At 47.0% G+C, this 18,993-nt stretch overlaps 1 protein-coding gene and 1 pseudogene across 1 annotated transcript; one reads left to right on the forward strand and one right to left on the reverse strand.

Moving 5' to 3' along the window:
* Window positions 1–3,241: 3,241 nt before the first annotated feature.
* On the reverse strand, window positions 3,242–4,948 carry LOC123074528 (uncharacterized; annotated as a pseudogene).
* Window positions 4,949–13,607: 8,659 nt separating this feature from the next.
* LOC123078541 (V-type proton ATPase subunit c''2) lies at window positions 13,608–16,928 on the forward strand. Its single transcript, XM_044501086.1, has 4 exons — window positions 13,608–13,877; window positions 13,972–14,049; window positions 16,247–16,417; window positions 16,496–16,928. Exons 1-4 carry the CDS (start codon window positions 13,762–13,764, stop codon window positions 16,662–16,664), a joined length of 534 nt encoding a protein of 177 aa, XP_044357021.1. The 5' UTR covers window positions 13,608–13,761; the 3' UTR covers window positions 16,665–16,928.
* The last annotated feature ends 2,065 nt before the right edge of the window (window positions 16,929–18,993 follow it).

Consider the following 18,993-nt stretch of genomic DNA (forward strand, 5'->3'; position numbering starts at 1 on the left):
CTGAATGTGCTTTGTCTTCGAGTGCTGAACTGGGTTGTGAGCAATCTTGATGGCACTCTCATTGTCACAGAAGAGAGGCACATTCTTCACGTTGACGCCGTAGTCCTTGAGAGTTTGCTTCATCCACAGCAATTGAGCACAGCAAGAACCAGCAGCAATGTACTCAGTTTCAGTAGTAGACAGTGATACGCAGTTCTGTTTCTTCGAGGACCAACAGACCAAAGATCGTCCGAGGAAATGACATGTACCAGATGTTGACTTGCGATCCACACAATCACCAGCATAGTCAGAATCAGAATATCCAACGAGATCAAAAGCTGAGCCCTTGGGGTACCATAATCCTAGTGTTAGTGTGTGAGCTAGATATCGAAGAATACGCTTTACAGCCTTATGGTGTGATTCCTTCAGTGTAGCTTGAAATCGGGCACACATGCAAACACTAAGCATAATATCTGGCCTAGATGCACATAAGTACAATAAAGAACCAATCATGGAGCGGTATACCTTTTGATCGAAGTCGATACCATTTTCATCAGTGCACAGATGGCCATTTGTGGGCATAGGAATTTTGACGCCTTTGCAATCTTGCATGCCGAATTTCCTTAGTATATCCTTGAGGTATTTCTCCTGAGATATGAATATGCCATTGCGTTGTTGACGAATTTGAAGACCTAAGAAGAATTTCAACTCTCCCATCATATAGGCAAATTCATCACTATAACGTTGGTCAGTACAGCCAAAGATGATATCATCAACATATATTTGGCATACAAACAATTCATCATCATATGATTTAGTGAAAAGAGTAGGGTCGAGTGAACCGGGTTTGAAGCCTTTCTTCATGAGGAATTCCTTCAAAGTATCATACCACGCCCAAGGGGCCTGCTTGAGGCCATAGAGGGCCTTATTTAGTCTGAAGACTTTGTCAGGATGCTTAGGATCTTCAAAACCTGGGGGTTGAGCAACATATACTTCTTCCTCAAGCTTACCATTGAGGAATGCACTTTTCACATCCATTTGATATAAAGTGATATCATGATGGTTAGCATAAGCAAGTAATATGCGAATAGCTTCAAGTCTAGCAACAGGTGCAAAAGTTTCATCGAAATCAATTCCTTCAACCTGTGTGTAGCCTTGAGCTACTAGCCGTGCCTTATTCCTCACCACAAGGCCATTTTCATCTTGCTTGTTGCGGTAGATCCACTTTGTGCCAATGATATTGTGTTTGCGAGGATCTGGACGATTGACCAGTTCCCAAACGTTGTTGAGCTCGAACTGATGTAATTCTTCTTGCATGGCCTGAATCCACTCAGGCTCCAGAAATGCTTCATCTACCTTAGTGGGCTCTGAGATAGAGACAAAAGCATAGTGCCCACAAAAGTTAGATAAATGTGAAGCTTTTGAGCGTGTGAGAGGACCTGGTGCTTCAATGTCATCGATGATCTTCTCAACTTGCACTTCTTTTGCAACGCGAGGATGAGTAGGTTGTCGTCGAGGAATTTGATCAGCATTTTCTTCAGCACCATTTTCTTCAGCAATTTCTTCAGGTGCATTAGCTCGACGTTCTTCACGTTCTGGAATGAATTCTTCAGCAGATTCTTCGGTAGGAATGACATCCTCAGTAGCCTTGAACTTGATAGTTTCCTCAGGTGCTGGTTCATCTATCACAGAGGGTAGGTGCTCTCTTTGCGAGCCATTAGTTTCATCGAACCGCACATCTACAGTTTCAACAACCTTGTGAAGAACGGTGTTGAAGACTCTGTAGGTGTGCGAGTCCTTTCCGTAACCAAGCATAAAACCTTCATGTGCTTTCGGTGCAAATTTAGCATTGTGATTAGGATCTCTAATCCAACATTTAGCACCGAAGACTTTGAAATAACTCACATTGGGTTTCTTGTCAGTGAGGAGTTCATAGGCAGTCTTCTTGAAGAATTTGTGAAGATATACCCTGTTGATGATGTGGCACGCAGTATAAATTGCCTCAATCCAGAAGTGACGAGGCGTCTTGTACTCATCAAGCATAGTGCGAGCCATCTCAACAAGAGTTATGTTCTTGCGCTCCACGACGCCATTTTGTTGAGGAGTGTAAGGAGCAGATAACTCATGAGTAATACCAAGTTCATCAAGATAGTCATCAAGACCAGAATTCTTGAACTCAGTTCCATTGTCACTTCTGATGTGCTTGATCTTCACACCAAAGTTGGTTGAAGCCCTCGAGGAAAATCGTTTGAAGACTTCCTGCACTTCATGTTTGTAAGTAACAATGTGTACCCATGTGTAACGAGAGTAATCATCAACAATAACAAGCCCATAGAGAGATGCGTCATTTGTGACAGCTGAGTAATGGTTAGGACCAAAGAGGTCCATGTGAAGCAATTCGAATGGTCGAGTAGTGGTCATGATAGTCTTCGCTGGATGCTTAGCCTTGGTCATCTTTCCAGCTTCACAAGCTCCACACAAGTGATCCTTGAGGAATTTGACATTCTCAATGCCAATGACATGCTTCTTCTTCGCAAGCGTGTGCAAATTCCTCATGCCTGCATGACCAAGTCGTCGATGCCATAGCCACCCTTCTGAAGCTTTTGCAAGTAGGCACACGGCTGGTTGCGGTCCTGTAGAGAAATCAACAATATACAAGTCTCCTCTCCTAAAGCCTTCGAAGACTTTGGAATTGTCAGCTTCCATAACCACAACACAACGATACTTGCCAAAGACAACTACCATATCAAGATCACAAAGCATTGAGACAGACATGAGGTTGTATCCTAAGGACTCGACAAGCATGACTTTGTCCATGTGTCGATCCTTTGTGATCGCAACCTTACCTAGACCCAATACCTGACTTTTGCCTTTGTCAGCGAAGATGATATGCTTCAGATGCGATGGTGATAAGGGAGCATCAATCAATAGATTCTTGTCACCAGTCATGTGATTTGTACATCCACTATCGAGGACCCACTCAGTGGCTTTGGGTTGATCATCCTGCAGATGAATTAGTGCAGCTTACGAACTTCATATACTTCATCAGTGAAGAATATGACATCAATTCATCAGATCAATTTCATCAAGCAATAGAACAGATAAAGCAGTATGAGGACGTGAGAAATGAAAGTTCATTTCTTCATGATTAGCCTGCGTCCTTTCAGGCACACTTCAGGTCTCCAGCAAATTCTTCAGACGTTCAAGTACGTCTGGAGACCTGACCCTGCAGAAGAGATTAGTTCTTTTTCTTCACCACCCACATCTGAAGGGGTGGCAAAGAGTTCATCACTCTGCGAGCTCCATATGAGAAAGGTGGCATAGAAGCCAATCCATTTCGTTTCACATAAGAGAAGTTAGGGTAAGCATATGAATAAGCAGAGAAATTCTTCGAGGACTTATGAACATAATGATTAGAAGAATAATGCTCATATTCATAGCCCTTGGCTCTTCCCTGCGAAACAGAGTTGTTAGCACGATGATGTTCATATGAGGACTTTGATCCTCTTGAGGAATTTGATCCATGTGAGGAATTTGGTCCGTATGAGGACTTGGATCCATATGAAGAATTTGGTCCATATGAAGAATTTGATCTGGGGTTCCTATTCTTCACAGGTGGTGTCATGAGGACATTCACCTGAAGACTTTCAAGGCACCTTTTGGGAACCCAGATTTTCTTCATAGGGGAACCGTTCCTGCAGTTAGTGCCAACATATCTAGCAAATACTTCACCATTCTGATTTTTGAACAGTTTATAGTTGGAGTCAAATGACTCATCAGAAGAATGAGGAGATTCACATGTAAAGCCAGATAAATTAGATGGATCAACTGGAGGTCCCTTTGCAGCAACCCATGAGGTTTTGGGGTACTGCTCAGGCTTCCAATATGTACCATCAGCATTGAGTTTCCTCTCAAAGGCAATACCCTCTTTCCTAGGGTTCCTGTTGAGGATCTGCTTTTTAAGCACATCACAAAGAGTCTGATGCCCTTTGAGGCTTTTGTACATGCCTGTCATGTACAATTCCTTCAGCCCTGCATCGTTAGTGATACTAGCAATGTCCTCAGATGAGGAATTAATGATAGCAGAGACAGTTGAGGAATTTGTAGCATTAGAAGCATTTGAACATTCAGGTGAAGAATTAGCAGATTCACGTTCAATGCATTTCAAACATGGAGGAACAAATTCTTCCTGAGCAGCGCTGATTTGTTGAGCAAGTAATGAATCGCGCTCCTTCTGAAGATCTTCATAACTCACTCTTAGCTTCTCAAGATCTTGCTTTCTTTGAAGAAATTCATAAGAAAGCTTCTCATGATCAGACAAGAGAGTGTTATGATGACCTTGAAGGGTGTCATACTTAGTATGAAGTCTCTGAAGACTTTCAGCCAAAGCTTTTGACTAATCCATTTCTTCACCCAACATATCATCGCTCTTACTAAGCATGTTTTGAAACTTTTCCAAAGCTCTTTGTTGTTTAGCAGCAAGGGAAACAAGTTTGACATAACTTGGTCCTAATTCATCATCAGATTCATCATCACTAGATTCAGACAGATAGCCTTCAGTTACCTTTTCACCATCTGCCATAAGGCATGGTGAGGAGGATGATGATTCTGGTTCAAATGTCATTGATTTGAGAGATTCCTTGAAGTCCTCAAACCAAGGATCATGACGGGTTCGATGACTTTCATAGACATCAGAGAGACGGTCCCAGATAAGCTTCGCCTGATCGAGATGCATGACGTTCCTGAACTGATTTTGAGACAGACAGGAGCAGATGATGCCCTTCGCCGTGAGGTTGAGAAGAGTGTACTTGCGAATGTCATCAGCTTCCGCCGTCTTGCACAGATCGGTAAGACCAATCTCAGTGACGGTCCACAGTTCGCTGTTCATCGCCATGAGGCGCTTTTTCATCATGGCCTTCCACTTGGGATAATCATGACCGTCAAAGATGGGACATGTCACTTTCTTCATACCTGCGGTCGACATAACTAAAACTCCAGGCGGTTAAACCAAAATCACACAGAACAAGGGAGTACCTTGCTCTGATACCAATTGAAAGTGCGTTATATCGACTAGAGGGGGGTGAATAGGCGATTTTTATGAAATTCTTCACTGAGGAATTTGTGGGTGAGGAAATTCCTTAGCGAAGAACTACTTGCAGCGGAATAAGTACTCAAAAGTATGCATAGCAGAACACAAGCATAGTCATCATGATGAAATGAAAACAAGCACAGAGTACAGAAAGCGTAAACACAGGATAACACAGGATGAAGACAAACAGACTGAAGAAATTGAACTGAGGAAATTGAGAAAGTCTTCAGTCAAAGTCTTCAAACACAGATATGAACAAGCATACAACACAGTAATGAGGAAATGAAAGAGTTGAGGAAATAGAACCAGTAGGCTTGGTGAAGACAATGATTTGGTAGACCAGTTCCAACTGCTGTCTCAGTTGTACGTCTGGTTGAGCGGCTAGGTATTTAAACCTGAGGACACCCAGTCCCGGACACACAGTCCTCACCGTATTCTCCTTGAACTAAGGTCATACAGACCTCGTCCAATCACTCGTGGTAAGTCTTCAGGCGACTTCCAAACCTTCACAAACTCGGTCACTCGGCGATCCACAATTTCCTCTTGGATGCTCTAGACCATGACGCCTAACCGTCTGGAAGAAGCACAGTCTTCAAAGGTAACAAGCGTCGGATCCACGCAGGATCAATCTCTTCAGTGATGCTCAATCACTTTGGGTTTGTAGGTGTTTGGGTTTGGGGTTTTCCTCACTTGATGATTTTCACTCAAAGTCCTCGGAGGATGGGATGCTCTCAAATGACAAGTGTCAGTTTCTCTCGGAGCAGCCAACCAGCTAGTGGTTGTAGGGGGCGGCTATTTATAGCCTAGGGAGCAGCCCGACATGATAAGACATAAATGCCCTTCAATGATATGACCGTTAGGTGGGTAGATATTTTGGGACAGCTGGCGCATAGCACAGCAACGGTCGGAAATTTGAGTATCAAATTCCTCAGGGCTATCATGTTCCTCACTGTGTAGGCAATCCGCACTGGCGAATTCCTAACTCCTCAGTCAGAACAAATTCCTCAGAGACCAGAAGAACTTCGTCTCTGTCAGTGAAGAATATGACTGAACTGTATGAGATTTCCAATGGCTTCACTCGAAGGGATTGGTAGGTGTAGGATTTTGAGTTGAGCATCACATGGAAATTTTTCCTTAGTATTTCCTCGACCCCCTTTAACAGTACGGTGTTTCCTATGACTCAAGAAAGAGAAAATGAAACTACGAAAACAAAAGTCTTCACGCTTCATGTTCCTCGAATGAATACTAAGTCTTCAAGGTCACACCAATTTCTTCACCTTCGAAGTCTTCAGAAAGTCTTCAGAGATCCAAAGTCTTCAGTCGAAGAACTTCATTTTTAGGGGTCGACTTTCTCTGTAAATATCAAACTCCTCATAGACTTATAGACCTGTGTACTCTCATAAACACATTAGTCCCTTAACCTATAAGTCTTCAATACACCAAAATCACTAAGGGGCACTAGATGCACTTACAACAGTTCTTTTAAAAAGATCCGCCGCTGACGCGTAACAGCGCCCTTGGTTTATGGAAAGCACTACTCTTCAGCCGACTAATGCATACGAAACATCCATCGCTTGCGTAGCCGTCGGATCAGTCTTGATCGACCGCTCACGCAAGTCCCTCGCATCCAATCCTTTTTTCCCGATGACAAGGGTCTTGTTTCAGTAGATTTTTGCAACATAGGACTAGATCAGAAAACAAATGACTCGGTGGTGAAAACATAGCTCCAGTTGCAGGAAACGCGAAGGAGCCCCCAATGTTAGAGAGTGAGAGGTCGGACATTGCAACATGAGGCATGTTTCAGAAACATAGCTCCGGTTGCAGGAAACACTAAAGGAGCGCCCGACGTGGAAGGTCGTCACGATTATGCTGGAGTGGAGCTGGCGGCTGCTTGTGGGGCTAAGGTTGAGGAGGAGTAGCAACTCTGGCGAGCGGTGGCGTTCAATGCTTAAGATGCTCGGGCCATGGCGGGGCGGTGGCTACACTCTAGCCTAGGTTGTGGCCTTTCTTGGCCTGCTGTTGTCTCGGTGGACCTTTAAAACAAGGTCTTTGTTGCAAAGCCCCTAAGCGCAACAAGGTAGTTGCAAAGGTCCTCAAGTGGCTGGGTCAGAAGATCGGGCGACTGTTTCGGACAGTATTCTGACGGGCGTGTAGCATTGCGCCCTTGGTTTATTGCTTTTTTTAGGGGAGATTGGTTCATTGCTTTTTTTAGGGATGGCAAGAAGATTGGCTCATTGCTATGCTGAGTCGACCGAGCTCCACGGGCCCAACAATTTTCTAAGCTTGGCCCGGTTGGGATGTCTGGGCCTTTTCTGTTGCTCCCGCTACGACGTCTCAAGGACTGGCACCGTGTGACAGTTTTCCACCATGTCAACCAGAAAACGCATGAGGGTCCACCACGAAAAGGAAACGCTAAGGCGGTAGGGGGCGATCGCGAGGCGATTGCGCTCCTACGCTAGGGTTAGGGTTTCGCTGCTCGGGGGTGGTGTGCATCTGGCAGCGGAGAGGGAGGCGACGGAGCATCCCTAGACGCGGGCCAAGAACGGATTCTCCCTGCTGTGGACTGTCGCTCATGGCTGGGACTGCGGATGATAAGGCGATGGCGGACGGGAAGAAGAATAACCCGACTACATCTAAGGCGGCGGCGGCCACTCCAGCGACCGGGAGATTCAAGACGGCTACACCAATGAAGACGGCGGCGGCAACACCGACGGCGCGCAAGACGGATGGCCTAAATAACAGAGAAGAATCAAAATCCCTGTTGGAGTGCAAGACCTCGGATCCGACGTCGAGCTTGTCTGCACGATTGGGAGGCATGGTTCTTATGGATAAAGAAGCTGAGGGTTTCATCTTTGAAGATCAGGAGACAGAGATGCCTAAGAGTTCGAGATGGTCTGCAGTGGGGAAGGCTTGTACCACTCGTCCGATGAACAAGACATCACTAGAAAAAGCTATGACTCGGGCGTGGGGGCTGCATAAAGAAGCTCAGTTCAGGGACATGGGCTCAAATATTTCTGTGGTACACTTTGGAAGTGAGGAAGACTACAGACATGTTATGAACAATGGGCCTTGGCAATTTGATTTCAGTGTCTTGATCATGAAGGAATATGAAGGAAAAACGATACCCTCGGAGATGGTGTTTGATAGAGTGGATATGTGGGTTAGGGTGACGGATCTTCCACCGGATAAGAGGACAGAGGTGTTTGGGAAAGCTTTGGGCAATTGGTTGGGAGAAGTCGTGAGAGTTGATGTGGACAAGGATGGAGTTGCAAGGGGAAACCAGTTACGAGTTCGAGCAAAAATTGATGTCTATGAACCGCTAGTCCGAGGTTTTACTTTGAAGAGATCTAAAGATGATAAGGTGGGCACATGGTTTGACTTCTACTACGAGAAAGTCCCCCACTTCTGCTTCGAATGTGGGCGACTAGTGCACAAGGGGGGTGTTTGCGAGCCCCCTGTTGACTCCTCGCTTCAATGGGGAGGATGGTTGCGTGCATCTCCCGGAAGAAATACAGGCAAGGAGGGATCTAAGGGAGGGGTAGCAAGCAGCAGCAATAGCTGGAATAGCTCACAGAATGATGGTACAAGACCAAGGCACAGAGATGAGCAAGGTCGTGTTAGGGATATTCCAACCAAGAGAAATCTAAACACTAAATTCTCTCAATCAGCTGAAAACCGCACTGGCGGACAGAGTAAGCCGAGAGATGTAGAGGTGAATAGCCCTAGACGCGATAAAACGAAGAGTGGTGCTGGGCGTGAGCAGGACCTGAGGGACAGTCTGGAGATGAAAAGAGAACAGAATCTGAGGGACAAGCTGATTGATAGAAATCTGGGAAGGGAGAGAGAGTATGAACGTGGAGCTACCTAGGAGATGAAGGGGAAAGGATCTGTTGATGTGATGCAGGGGGGGCGACATGCAGGTGTGTATACGAGGGTAGAGCAGCATGGGAGGTCAGAAGGTTATGGACAACAGGAAAGAAGGAGGGGCTACTACGTGCGGAAACTAAGGCAAAGCTCGGCTTACGAGTATAGGGAGATCCAGAGAGAGAGAGAAATGCATGAAAGCAGGAAGCGGGGGCCGAGACAGATGTGGGTAGCCAAGGGGGGCTCGGACAGGCCAGCAGGACAAGATGCCTTCATTCGCGATATACGGCTTAAAACGTCGACAGTGTTTGACCGCATCTCAGTTAACAGGGATAGATCGGCGGACCCCAAGGATCGGGGCCGCCGGGAGCAATGAATGTTTTAGCCTGGAACTATCGAGGACTGGGGTTGGACTCGACAGTGGGCGAACTGAGAGACCTGATTCGGTCCCATAACCCAGCGGTGGTCTTTTTATCTGAAACAAAGAAGAAATTGAGGGCTATGGAGAAACTAAGATGGAGTCTGGGATTTTCTTGTGGTGTGGCGGTGGACTGTCAAGGACAAAGTGGTGGGCTAGCTTTGTGGTGGAGAGAGCATATAAATGTTACTGTGAGGCCATGGAGCCAGTACTTTGTGGATGCGGAAGTGGTCTGGGAAGGGAAAACTTGTAGAATCACTGGATTCTACGGGGAACTGGACGTGGAGCATAGAAAGAAATCTTGGGACGCCATCCGATACCTAAAACGATAGGATGCACTTCCATGGTTGTGTGTCGGAGATTTCAATGAAGCGCTTTTACAAACTGAACAGAAGGGTGGTAACCAAAGAAGCTTTCTGCAGATGGAAGGTTTTCGCGACTGCCTGGTCGACTGCGGCCTTGCAGACTTGGGTTTTTCAGGCTATCCCTACACGTGGGATAACAAAAGACAAGGTGATGAAAATATTCAGGTCCGTCTCGACCGGGGAACTTGCAATGATGATTTCCTAGCATTATTCCCGCACACACACGTCCAACACATAATTACCGAGGAGTCGGACCATGTCGCTTTGGTGGTTCACATTCTGGAGACGGCTCCAGAACGGGGACACCTTGTCGCATGACAGTTCAGATTTGAGGAGGCATGGTTAAGGCATGAGAGCTATGATTCCATGGTAGCTGAGAAGTGGTTGGAAGTGGACGATGGGGAAACGGGGCTTTCGGCAACCTGCGGCAAGCTAGGAAAGCTCACGGCGAGCATGCAAGAGTGGGGGCGTGTTGTGTTTGGCTCGATCCGCAATCAAATCAAGCAGCTAAAGGTACAGCTAGAAGATGCAAGATTCAGAGCGTTACGAACTGGGTATACTACGGAGGTGAGGGACATAGAAGAACAACTTCGAGAAGTTTACGCTCGTGAAGAAGTAATGCAGCGTCAAAGGTCCAGGGTTGACTGGTTAGCTGCAGGGGACATGAATACAAAATATTTCCAAGGAAGAGCATCACATAGGAAGCGAAAAAACACGGTAAGGGCACTGATACGTGAGGATGGATCGAAGTGCATGGCAGATGAGGAAATGCGCGAGATGGCGGCAAAGTTCTATGAAAATTTGTTCACTTCAGAGGGGTCGGTAGGAGCGCAGGAACTGCTTGATAATATACCAGCTGCTGTTACAAACGATATGAACCAGAAACTAGTGGCACCGATTGCAGACGAGGAGATAGAGAAAGCTTTGTTCCAGATGGGGCCTACGAAAGCTCCAGGCCCCGATGGCCTCCCCGCCCTATTTTACCAGCGACACTGGTCGCTTGTAAAAACGGAGGTTTGCACGGTGGTCCGGGAGTTTCTTGCAGGACGGGCAGCATCGGACGCCTTTAATGCAACTGTCATCGTTATGATACCAAAAGTTAACTCACCGGAGTTACTTTCGCAATTTCGCCCAATTAGCATGTGTAATGTTTTATACAAAATTGCAGCAAAGGTGTTGGCGAATAGACTAAAGGTCATTCTACCGATTCTTATTTCTGAGGAACAAAGCGCTTTCGTGCCAGGGCGTCTAATTACTGATCATGTATTTGTGGCTTATGAGTGTGTGCACGCAATCAGGAAAAGGAAAAGGAAGAAACCCTTATGTGCGGTAAAGCTGGATATGATGAAAGCGTATGATAGGGTGGAGTGGAGTTTTTTGGAGCAAATGTTGGGACGTTTTGGCTTTGATACAGCTTTCAGCGTGGTCATGAGGTGCGTGACGTCGGCAAATTTTATGGTGAAGTTAAACGAGGGGTTGTCTAGGTTGTTCACTCCCTCTCGAGGTCTAAGGCAAGGAGATCCACTGTCCCCGTACTTATTCCTTTTCTACGTGGAAGGTTTCTCTGCACTCTTGAAGAAGGCCCAAGATGAAAAGCTTATTAAAGGTGTGTCATTTGGAGGCACTGGCCCGCAAGTGACACATCTCCTGTTTGCAGATGATAGCTTTGTCTTTCTTCAGGGTTCTGTTGATAACTTCCAGGCATTGAAGAATATCCTGGGTAGATATGAGGAGGCGTCGGGGCAAAAGGTTAACCTTCAGAAATCGTCAATATTCTTTGGTAAGGGGTGCCAGCAGGAGTTGAAGAATTCTCTCAAAGAAACTGTTGGTATTGAATCTGAGGCGTTAAGTGAGAGGTATTTGGGCCTCCCGACAGTGGTTGGTAGGGCAAAAGATGGAACGTTCAAATATGTGACAGAGAGTTCGAAGAAAAAAGTTACTGGATGGAAGGGGCAAGGGCTGTCAAAGAAAGCACGGGAAGTTCTTGTGAAATCCGGGCTGCAAGCCACTCCAGCATTTACCATGAGCTGTTTTCACCTCACAAAGAAGATGTGCCGGAACTTGACATCTATCTCCTCAAAATTCTGGTGGGGGCGGTAAATGGTGAATGCAAAGTGCATTCGATAGCCTGGGACAAAATGTGTGCAGCGAAGCGTGATGGTGGCATGGGGTTCAGAGATCCCGAGGCTTTCAACCAAGCATTATTGGCTACACAAGCATGGCGACTGTTGAGAGTTCCCTCTTCGCTATGTGCACGCGTCCTAAAAGCAAGATATTATAGTGAAGGGGGAATCATGAATGCACACATGTCCAGATGGTGGCTCATACACGTTCCGAAGTATTCTTCATGGGAGAGATCTCCTCAGAGCCGACTTGGTGTGACGAGTTGGAGACGGCTCCACCATTAATATACACCATGATCAATGGATTCCGAGGAGTGGCAGCTTGACACCACTGGGTGCCGAGTATGTCCCGGGAGTCACAAAGGTGAGCCACTTGCTTGACAACTCGGGCACAAGGTGGAATGAGCAGGTAGTGGACTCGATGTTTTCTCAGGATGATGCGACTGATATAAAACAGATTACAGTTGGAGGTCCCGGTACTGATGATTATCTAGCTTGGAACTTTACCAAAGATGGATACTTCACGGTGAGGTCAGCGTATCATCTTCGAGTGACGATGAATCATGCAAGGACGGGAAGACAGGCGTCATCTTCTTCGGTTCAGCGCCACAAATGTTGGATGGCAATGTGGGATACCTCAGCCCCGGGCAAAGCGAAGATCCATATGTGGCGGTTGCTGCGGAATGGGCTTGTCATTGGACACGAGTTACAGCGAAGAAGTATAAAAGCGGGTGTGTTTTGTGCTGCGTGTGGACGTGATGAGACGATCTATCACAGGTTTTGGGGATGCCCTCATTCGGTTCTCTTTTGGAAAAAGCTGCAGTCAGAAAAGGGAATTTCGGTGGCGATCCCACCGTGTCAGTTTGATTCTCAGAGTGCAGTTTCTCGGTGGCTTCTCGATTGGTTCGCACAGGCAGGAGGGGAGGAGCGAGCCGTGATGATCCAATCCATCTATGCCCTTTGGCTAGCTCGAAATGAGGCGAGGGATGGCAAACGGATCGAGGATCCACATGAAATAATGAACCGGGTAGTAAGGCTTGTGGAGGAGTGGAAGGGGATACATGACAAACCGGTACCTCCTCGCCAATCAAATTTACGAGTGAGGTGGGAGGCGCCCGAGGAGGGATGGATCAAGGTGAACGCCGATGGGGCCTTTTCCCAAGTCCGTGGAAAGGGAGGTGCGGGTGTTGTATTGAGAGATCACAATGGGGCTTTTATAGCTGCAGCATGTGAGGTATTCGATCATGCGGCTTGCCCGGAGAAGACGGAGGTGCTAGCATGTCGACGAGCTATCTCCCTTGCTACGGAAGCGCAAGTGCAGAATCTACATGTTGAACTGGATAACAGGGCAGTAGTGGCGGCGATCAACAGAAGGGAAGAAGATCTCTCAAGCTTGGGGCCATGCATTGAGGAGATCAAGAATATGCTAAACCAGTTCATGCAGGTAAAGGTCACGTGGACCAAGCGAGAAGCTAATGGAGCTGCGGATAAGCTAGCTAAAGTAGGATTACGTGATGGGATTTGTAATGTGTGGTGGATTGTGCCACCTGATTGTATCCTTCGGACCATCTCGGAAGAGATTCCTAGCTATACTTGAGTAATAAAGCGACATTGATAAAAAAAAAAGGGACTGGCACCGTGGCACGGGACGACGACAGACACGATCTCCTCTCCCGCAAAAAAATAAAGAAAATATGATCTCCTCTGCGCCGTCCATAACCAGATCGGACGGAGCGCATACCATCGGGCCCCACCAAGGCTGGTTGGTCCCCGTGCAGACCACGCACACATCTTCTCCTCCATCGCGCCTCTACTCTCTCTCCTTCCCCAGTCACCGATCCAACCATCGCAAAGAGAGAGAGAGAGAAAAAAAAATCCCCGATCCAGCACCGAGCTCGCACCGGTGGAGATCGTGGTGGGAGGATGTCGTCGGACTACTCGTCGTCGTGGGCGCGCGCGCTCGTGCATATCTCGCCCTACACCTTCTCCGCCATCGGCATCGCCGTCTCCATCGGCGTCTCTGTACTCGGCGCAGCATGGTGAGACCTAATCTCCCCCCTTCCCAGCATAGCCTCGCTGGATCTGCTGCCCGCATCTGCTCACACTGCCGCGCTGCGGTTTTGCTGTTGGCAGGGGGATCTTCATCACGGGGAGCAGCCTCATCGGGGCCGCCATCAAGGCGCCCAGGATCACCTCCAAGAACCTCATCAGGTGAGGAACCTCTAGAGCCTTGCTAACCTGGTGGGCCTGATTTGGCTCGACGCCGTCTCCTCTGCGCTGCGGTAGCTAGATTTGGCCTTGCTTGGTGCACTGTGAGCTCCTGATTTTGTTCTACCTTGAACTTGATGATGCGTGGTTGCGTCCAGGAGGGGTTCTTCTGTTAGTTAGCATTGTGTTGCATGAAATTAAGCGGCGGATGTTTGAGTAGAGCAAACTACCTTGCTTCTGGTGATAATTTATTCAATTAGCTTGGAGGGACCAATATTCCTTCCATGGTGGATTGCTTTAAGGTGTTAATACGATGAGTTGACTTACATCTCTTGGTAGGAAGAATCGGACATTATCTCATTGCAAACTATCCATGGGTAAGTACACTGATGATATCCTAACAAATGCCAACGACAAGCAATTGTTATTGCCTAGCTGAAATTTATATGTTTTACATTTTAGCGAGACCGTGCCCTTATTTGGTGCCCCCCCCCCCCCCCCCCCCCCCCCCGCGACTCATTTTGCCTTTATTATGGTATAGTTTGTATGTGTACACATTGATGCGTCGTGTCCTCATCTGCTTCACTTCTCCTTGCTCCTTGACACTTAGCATGTGAACAAACTTTCGTGGTTATGATATAGATCCTTATGTCCATTGTTGTGTCAGTCACCGATCCTGAATCCTCATGTTTCCCACTCGATTAGTCTCGTTTTAATAAACTAAGTTAACTGTTATGTAAGCCGTGACAATGATAGATAGAAAATCAAAGCAGGAGGCTCATTTTCTTTTCTTGTTTTGCGGTTCCTCTGTTATGTTAGGGCCATCAAGTTCTTACAGTGGTCGTGTGGGATCTGGTCTAGTTCCTTAGTTGGTCTTTATTATTTTATTCGTCATTGAACCTGTGTTTGTGGCTTTTATTGTTCTCTTGTTTTGTTGGAGGGCATGTTCGTTAGAATTGTAACAGCGTAACAGAGTGAAAAATAGAGTGTTTCACTGTTTTGGCTTTACATCTACAATTGGATGTAGCACAAACATCTTCTATGCCGCTAGAGGAAGAAGCATGTTAGTGCATATGATCTACTGGAGAAACATTAGTCTGATAGAAACCTGGGAGCTAGACTGCCATTTTGTTGGCCAATGACAAAGCCTTTCAGTCCCAAACAAGTTGGGGTAGGCTAGAGTTGAAACCCATAAGATCTCGAAACCAAGTCATGGTATTGGCAGGTGGATAGCTAACTTCCACGCACCCCTGTCCATGGTTAGTTCTTTGGTGATATTCCAGTTCTTAAGATCTCTCCTTCCGGACTCCCATGTCAAGTTTGGTCTACCACGACCTCTCTTGACATTATCAGCATGCTTTAACAGCCTTCTATGCACTGGCGCTTCTGGAGGCCTGCGTGCTATATGCCCAAACCATCTCAGTCATGCTGGACAAGCTTCTCTTCAGTCGGTGCTACCCCAACCGTATATCATCATTCCGGACCTGATCCTTTCTTGTGCGGCCACATATCCATCTCAACATGTGCATCTCTGCTACACAACTGTTGGACATGTCACCTTTTTGTTGGCCAACATTCTGCGCATACAACAGCGCAGGTCGAATCACCATCCTATAGAACCTGCCTTTTAGCTTTTGTGGCACACTCTTGTCACAAAGAACGCCAGAAGCTTGGCGTCACTTCATACATCCAACTTTGATTTGATGGCTCACATCTTCATCAATATACCCATCCTTCTGCAGCATTCGCAGCATTTGGATCTTGTGAAAACATTTGTTTTTAGCTATAACCTTTTAGTCAGTTTGCTCATTTCAACTCACCATGGTTATTTGGGCTGAGCCAATGTACGCATGGATTACTAGTTCTTGGGATTTGTTAATAAACAAGCACAGAAAAATTGGCTAGACCTCTATAATTAACATGAGCCCCTCAAATAAGTTCCATGTCTGCTGTCAAGAATGCTTCTGACAGCATTTGGATCTTGTGAAAACATCTGATGGGTTTATGCTTGCATCTGCTTATTTATGCTTCTTTCGAGGCAAGCAACCAAAACCACATGGGAATTTTAGCAAAAATGGTTGGCTAATGCCTCCATCTAGCTTTATATTGGAAATTTATATAACGTTAATTCTCTTCTGATTGGCATATCGTGGATATTCCTTTTAACTTCTGATACACATGCATCCCATTTGCTTTACAGTGTCATCTTCTGTGAGGCCGTTGCAATTTATGGTGTAATCGTGGCGATCATCCTCCAAACAAAGCTTGAAAGTGTGCCAACATCCCGAATGCATGATCCAGAGTCTATGCGAGCTGGTTATGCAATCTTTGCCTCAGGTCTTATTGTCGGCTTTGCTAATCTTGTTTGCGGGTAAGTGGTAGAATTCACATTTTATTTTCATATATATCATGATCCATGGCTCAAGATGATCAAATTTTGAATCTTCAGGGTATGCGTGGGAATAATCGGAAGCAGCTGTGCACTGTCTGATGCCCAGAATTCAACACTCTTTGTAAAGATCCTGGTGATTGAGATCTTTGGCAGTGCTTTGGGCCTCTTTGGAGTGATCGTGGGCATAATCATGTCAGCTCAAGCAACATGGCCAACGAAAGTCTAATTCCATCCATCTGGGAATCTCTGTAAATTATTTTGGGTGAAGCCCTTTGGAATGTCAACATGTGTTCAACTGTTTCTTATCTATTCTTTTCTCTTTTGCACGTTTTTGGTAAATCACGTATTTTGGTGCTTGATGCATCTGATCGTAGAGATACTGTTCCTACTGTAAAGACTCCATATGCCTGCCAGGTATCATCTTGTAGGTGCTATTGCTTTTGCAGAACGTGGACTGCCTGTTGAATAAAAGCATTGAACTTGAGAATAAGCATTTAACTCTGCATTAAGTCCTCGTGGAAGCCCCGTTTGGATCGCCAGAGTTCTGAGGGGCACTTGCCTAAATTAAACCGATGGTTTATTCTCTTGTTTCAAAGAGACATTAATGATGTTCTAGGGCTATTTTGCTGCCATGGTCGTTCGATTCATTCAAGAACTATTCTTGGGCGTTGGTTCCCTAACATGTGTGAAATAAAAGACAAGAGACTTGGACATTTTGGTAGCTAGAGTATATATATAGAAATAGAAGGCAGAGACTTGGACCTTCCAGCCGGGTCCGAGCCAAGTCGTCCTGGCAGATCGGACGGCTCGGAGCCACCCGGAGAGGCTCGGACGGCTCGGAGCCACCCGGAGAGGCTCGTGCGGCATGCCACCGAGGCACCGACCAACACACGACCAGAAGGCTCGCTTCTCTTGCGGTTGGGATCAATATGGCAAAGGCGCTGAGTCCGTCCCTTTGGGTGGCGGTTAGCGTACATCACGGAAAGGCGATTCGGGGCGATCCCGATCTCGCTAGGGTTTTGCCTCGCGGACGCCGCCGATTGCCGCCCCCGTCATGATCCTCTCTGTAAGGGTCGTCACAAACGCGAACCATCTCATCCCAGTCCCCATCCCATCCACCATAGGCCTTCCGTGAGCTAGGGATTGCGGTCGTACACCACCGGTTCGTCCCTAGGGTGTTCTGATCAGGAGTCAGGGGGTGAAAGGCAGGGATGGAAGACGTAGAAGGCCTGATGAGAGGACTGAAGCTTTCGGCAGCAGAAAGGAGGGGGGGGGGGGGGGTGAAGATCGGGCAGATGGAGAAGGGGAAATCGCCAGACTGGGGGCCGGATGATCCGCAAGCGGTGGGAAAGTTGTTCTCGGAGAAACCAGCCCATGCAAGGATTGTAGGGCAAACCCTGGGGAGGATATGGTGCCCGATTAAGGGTGTGCAATGCAAGGAACCGGAGACCAACATCTTCCTGTTCACGTTTTGACAGGCGTCAGGGTGGAGGCGTGCTCTTGAGGAAGGACCTTGGTGGTTTGACAAGGAATTGCTGGTCATGGAGGATTTTGATCCGGAGAAAACAGTGGATGAATATGAATTCAACCTGATTCCTATGCGGATCAGGGTTTTTGGCCTACCATTAGGACACATGAATAGAAGCACGGGGGAACGGATTGGGGAGGACTTTCATGAGCTTGTGGAGGTTGATGTTGAGCACGATGGTAATGCAGTGGGCAAATATCTACGGGTGAAGGTCAAGCTGAATATTACAGAGCCACTTATGAGGGGCTTCGTGCTGGACCGACAGAAGAAGGAGGATGGAGGAAGTGCGGAGGGTATGGAGGTGGAAGGAGACAAGGGTAAGAAGAAGAAGGACTTGCTTTGGTGTAGGTTTGAATATGAGTTTCTGCCTGATTTCTGCTATACTTGTGGTGTGATCGGTCATGGCGAGAAGGGGTGCAGGAAGAGGCCAGATAAAGGAGTGGCCCCGCAGTTTGGGCCATGGATGAGGGCTGAAGAGAGTGGTAGAAAAGGGGATGATGGGAGAAAGGAAGGGGGCAGGAGATCCGCAGATATATTGATAGTAGGAGTGGTAGTAGGGGAAGCGGGAAGTCGGGGCCCCATGGCCAAGGTGATAGGAGGCAGTATAGTTTAGGGAAAAACTCTGGTGGCTCAGGCAGCAATGCGATTTCGTGGCGGAAGGATAACACAACCTCGAGAGACAGTGAGAAAGGCGCAGGTGCTGAAGAAAAGGAGGTTACGAGCCCGCTGAAACTGACGGAGAATGTGGTGAAGGCAGCAGATGGTAAGGCCGCAAAAAATCTTCAGTTTGAGTCTCCTCCAGTCTCACAGAATGAGGACGCAACAGCCAATGCGGCTGCGAAGACGCAGGCTAATGAGGTAGTTAAGAAGGGGGAGCGAGTGGAAGCACAAGGTGAAGGTAAGCTGGGTAAGACCACAACTGATGGTACTGTCAACAAGAACAAAGAGGAGAAAGAGGCAATGGAGAAAGACAGAATAGTAAAGTGTAACACCCCGAGAATCATGCTACAATAACTCTCTGTGATTA

The sequence above is a fragment of the Triticum aestivum genome, chromosome 3D, assembly GCF_018294505.1.
Source record: "Triticum aestivum cultivar Chinese Spring chromosome 3D, IWGSC CS RefSeq v2.1, whole genome shotgun sequence".
NCBI lineage: Eukaryota > Viridiplantae > Streptophyta > Magnoliopsida > Poales > Poaceae > Triticum > Triticum aestivum.

What these genes read in the sequence shown, in the direction of transcription:
- LOC123078541 (XM_044501086.1), top strand. Translation starts at nt 13,762, where the DNA reads ATGTCGTCGGACTACTCGTCGTCGTGGGCGCGCGCGCTCGTGCATATC. An exon ending in TCTGTACTCGGCGCAGCATG is followed by an intron (nt 13,878 to 13,971) that starts GTGAGACCTAAT and finishes TGCTGTTGGCAG; the next exon opens with GGGGATCTTCATCACGGGGA. An exon ending in ACCTCCAAGAACCTCATCAG is followed by an intron (nt 14,050 to 16,246) that starts GTGAGGAACCTC and finishes TTTGCTTTACAG; the next exon opens with TGTCATCTTCTGTGAGGCCG.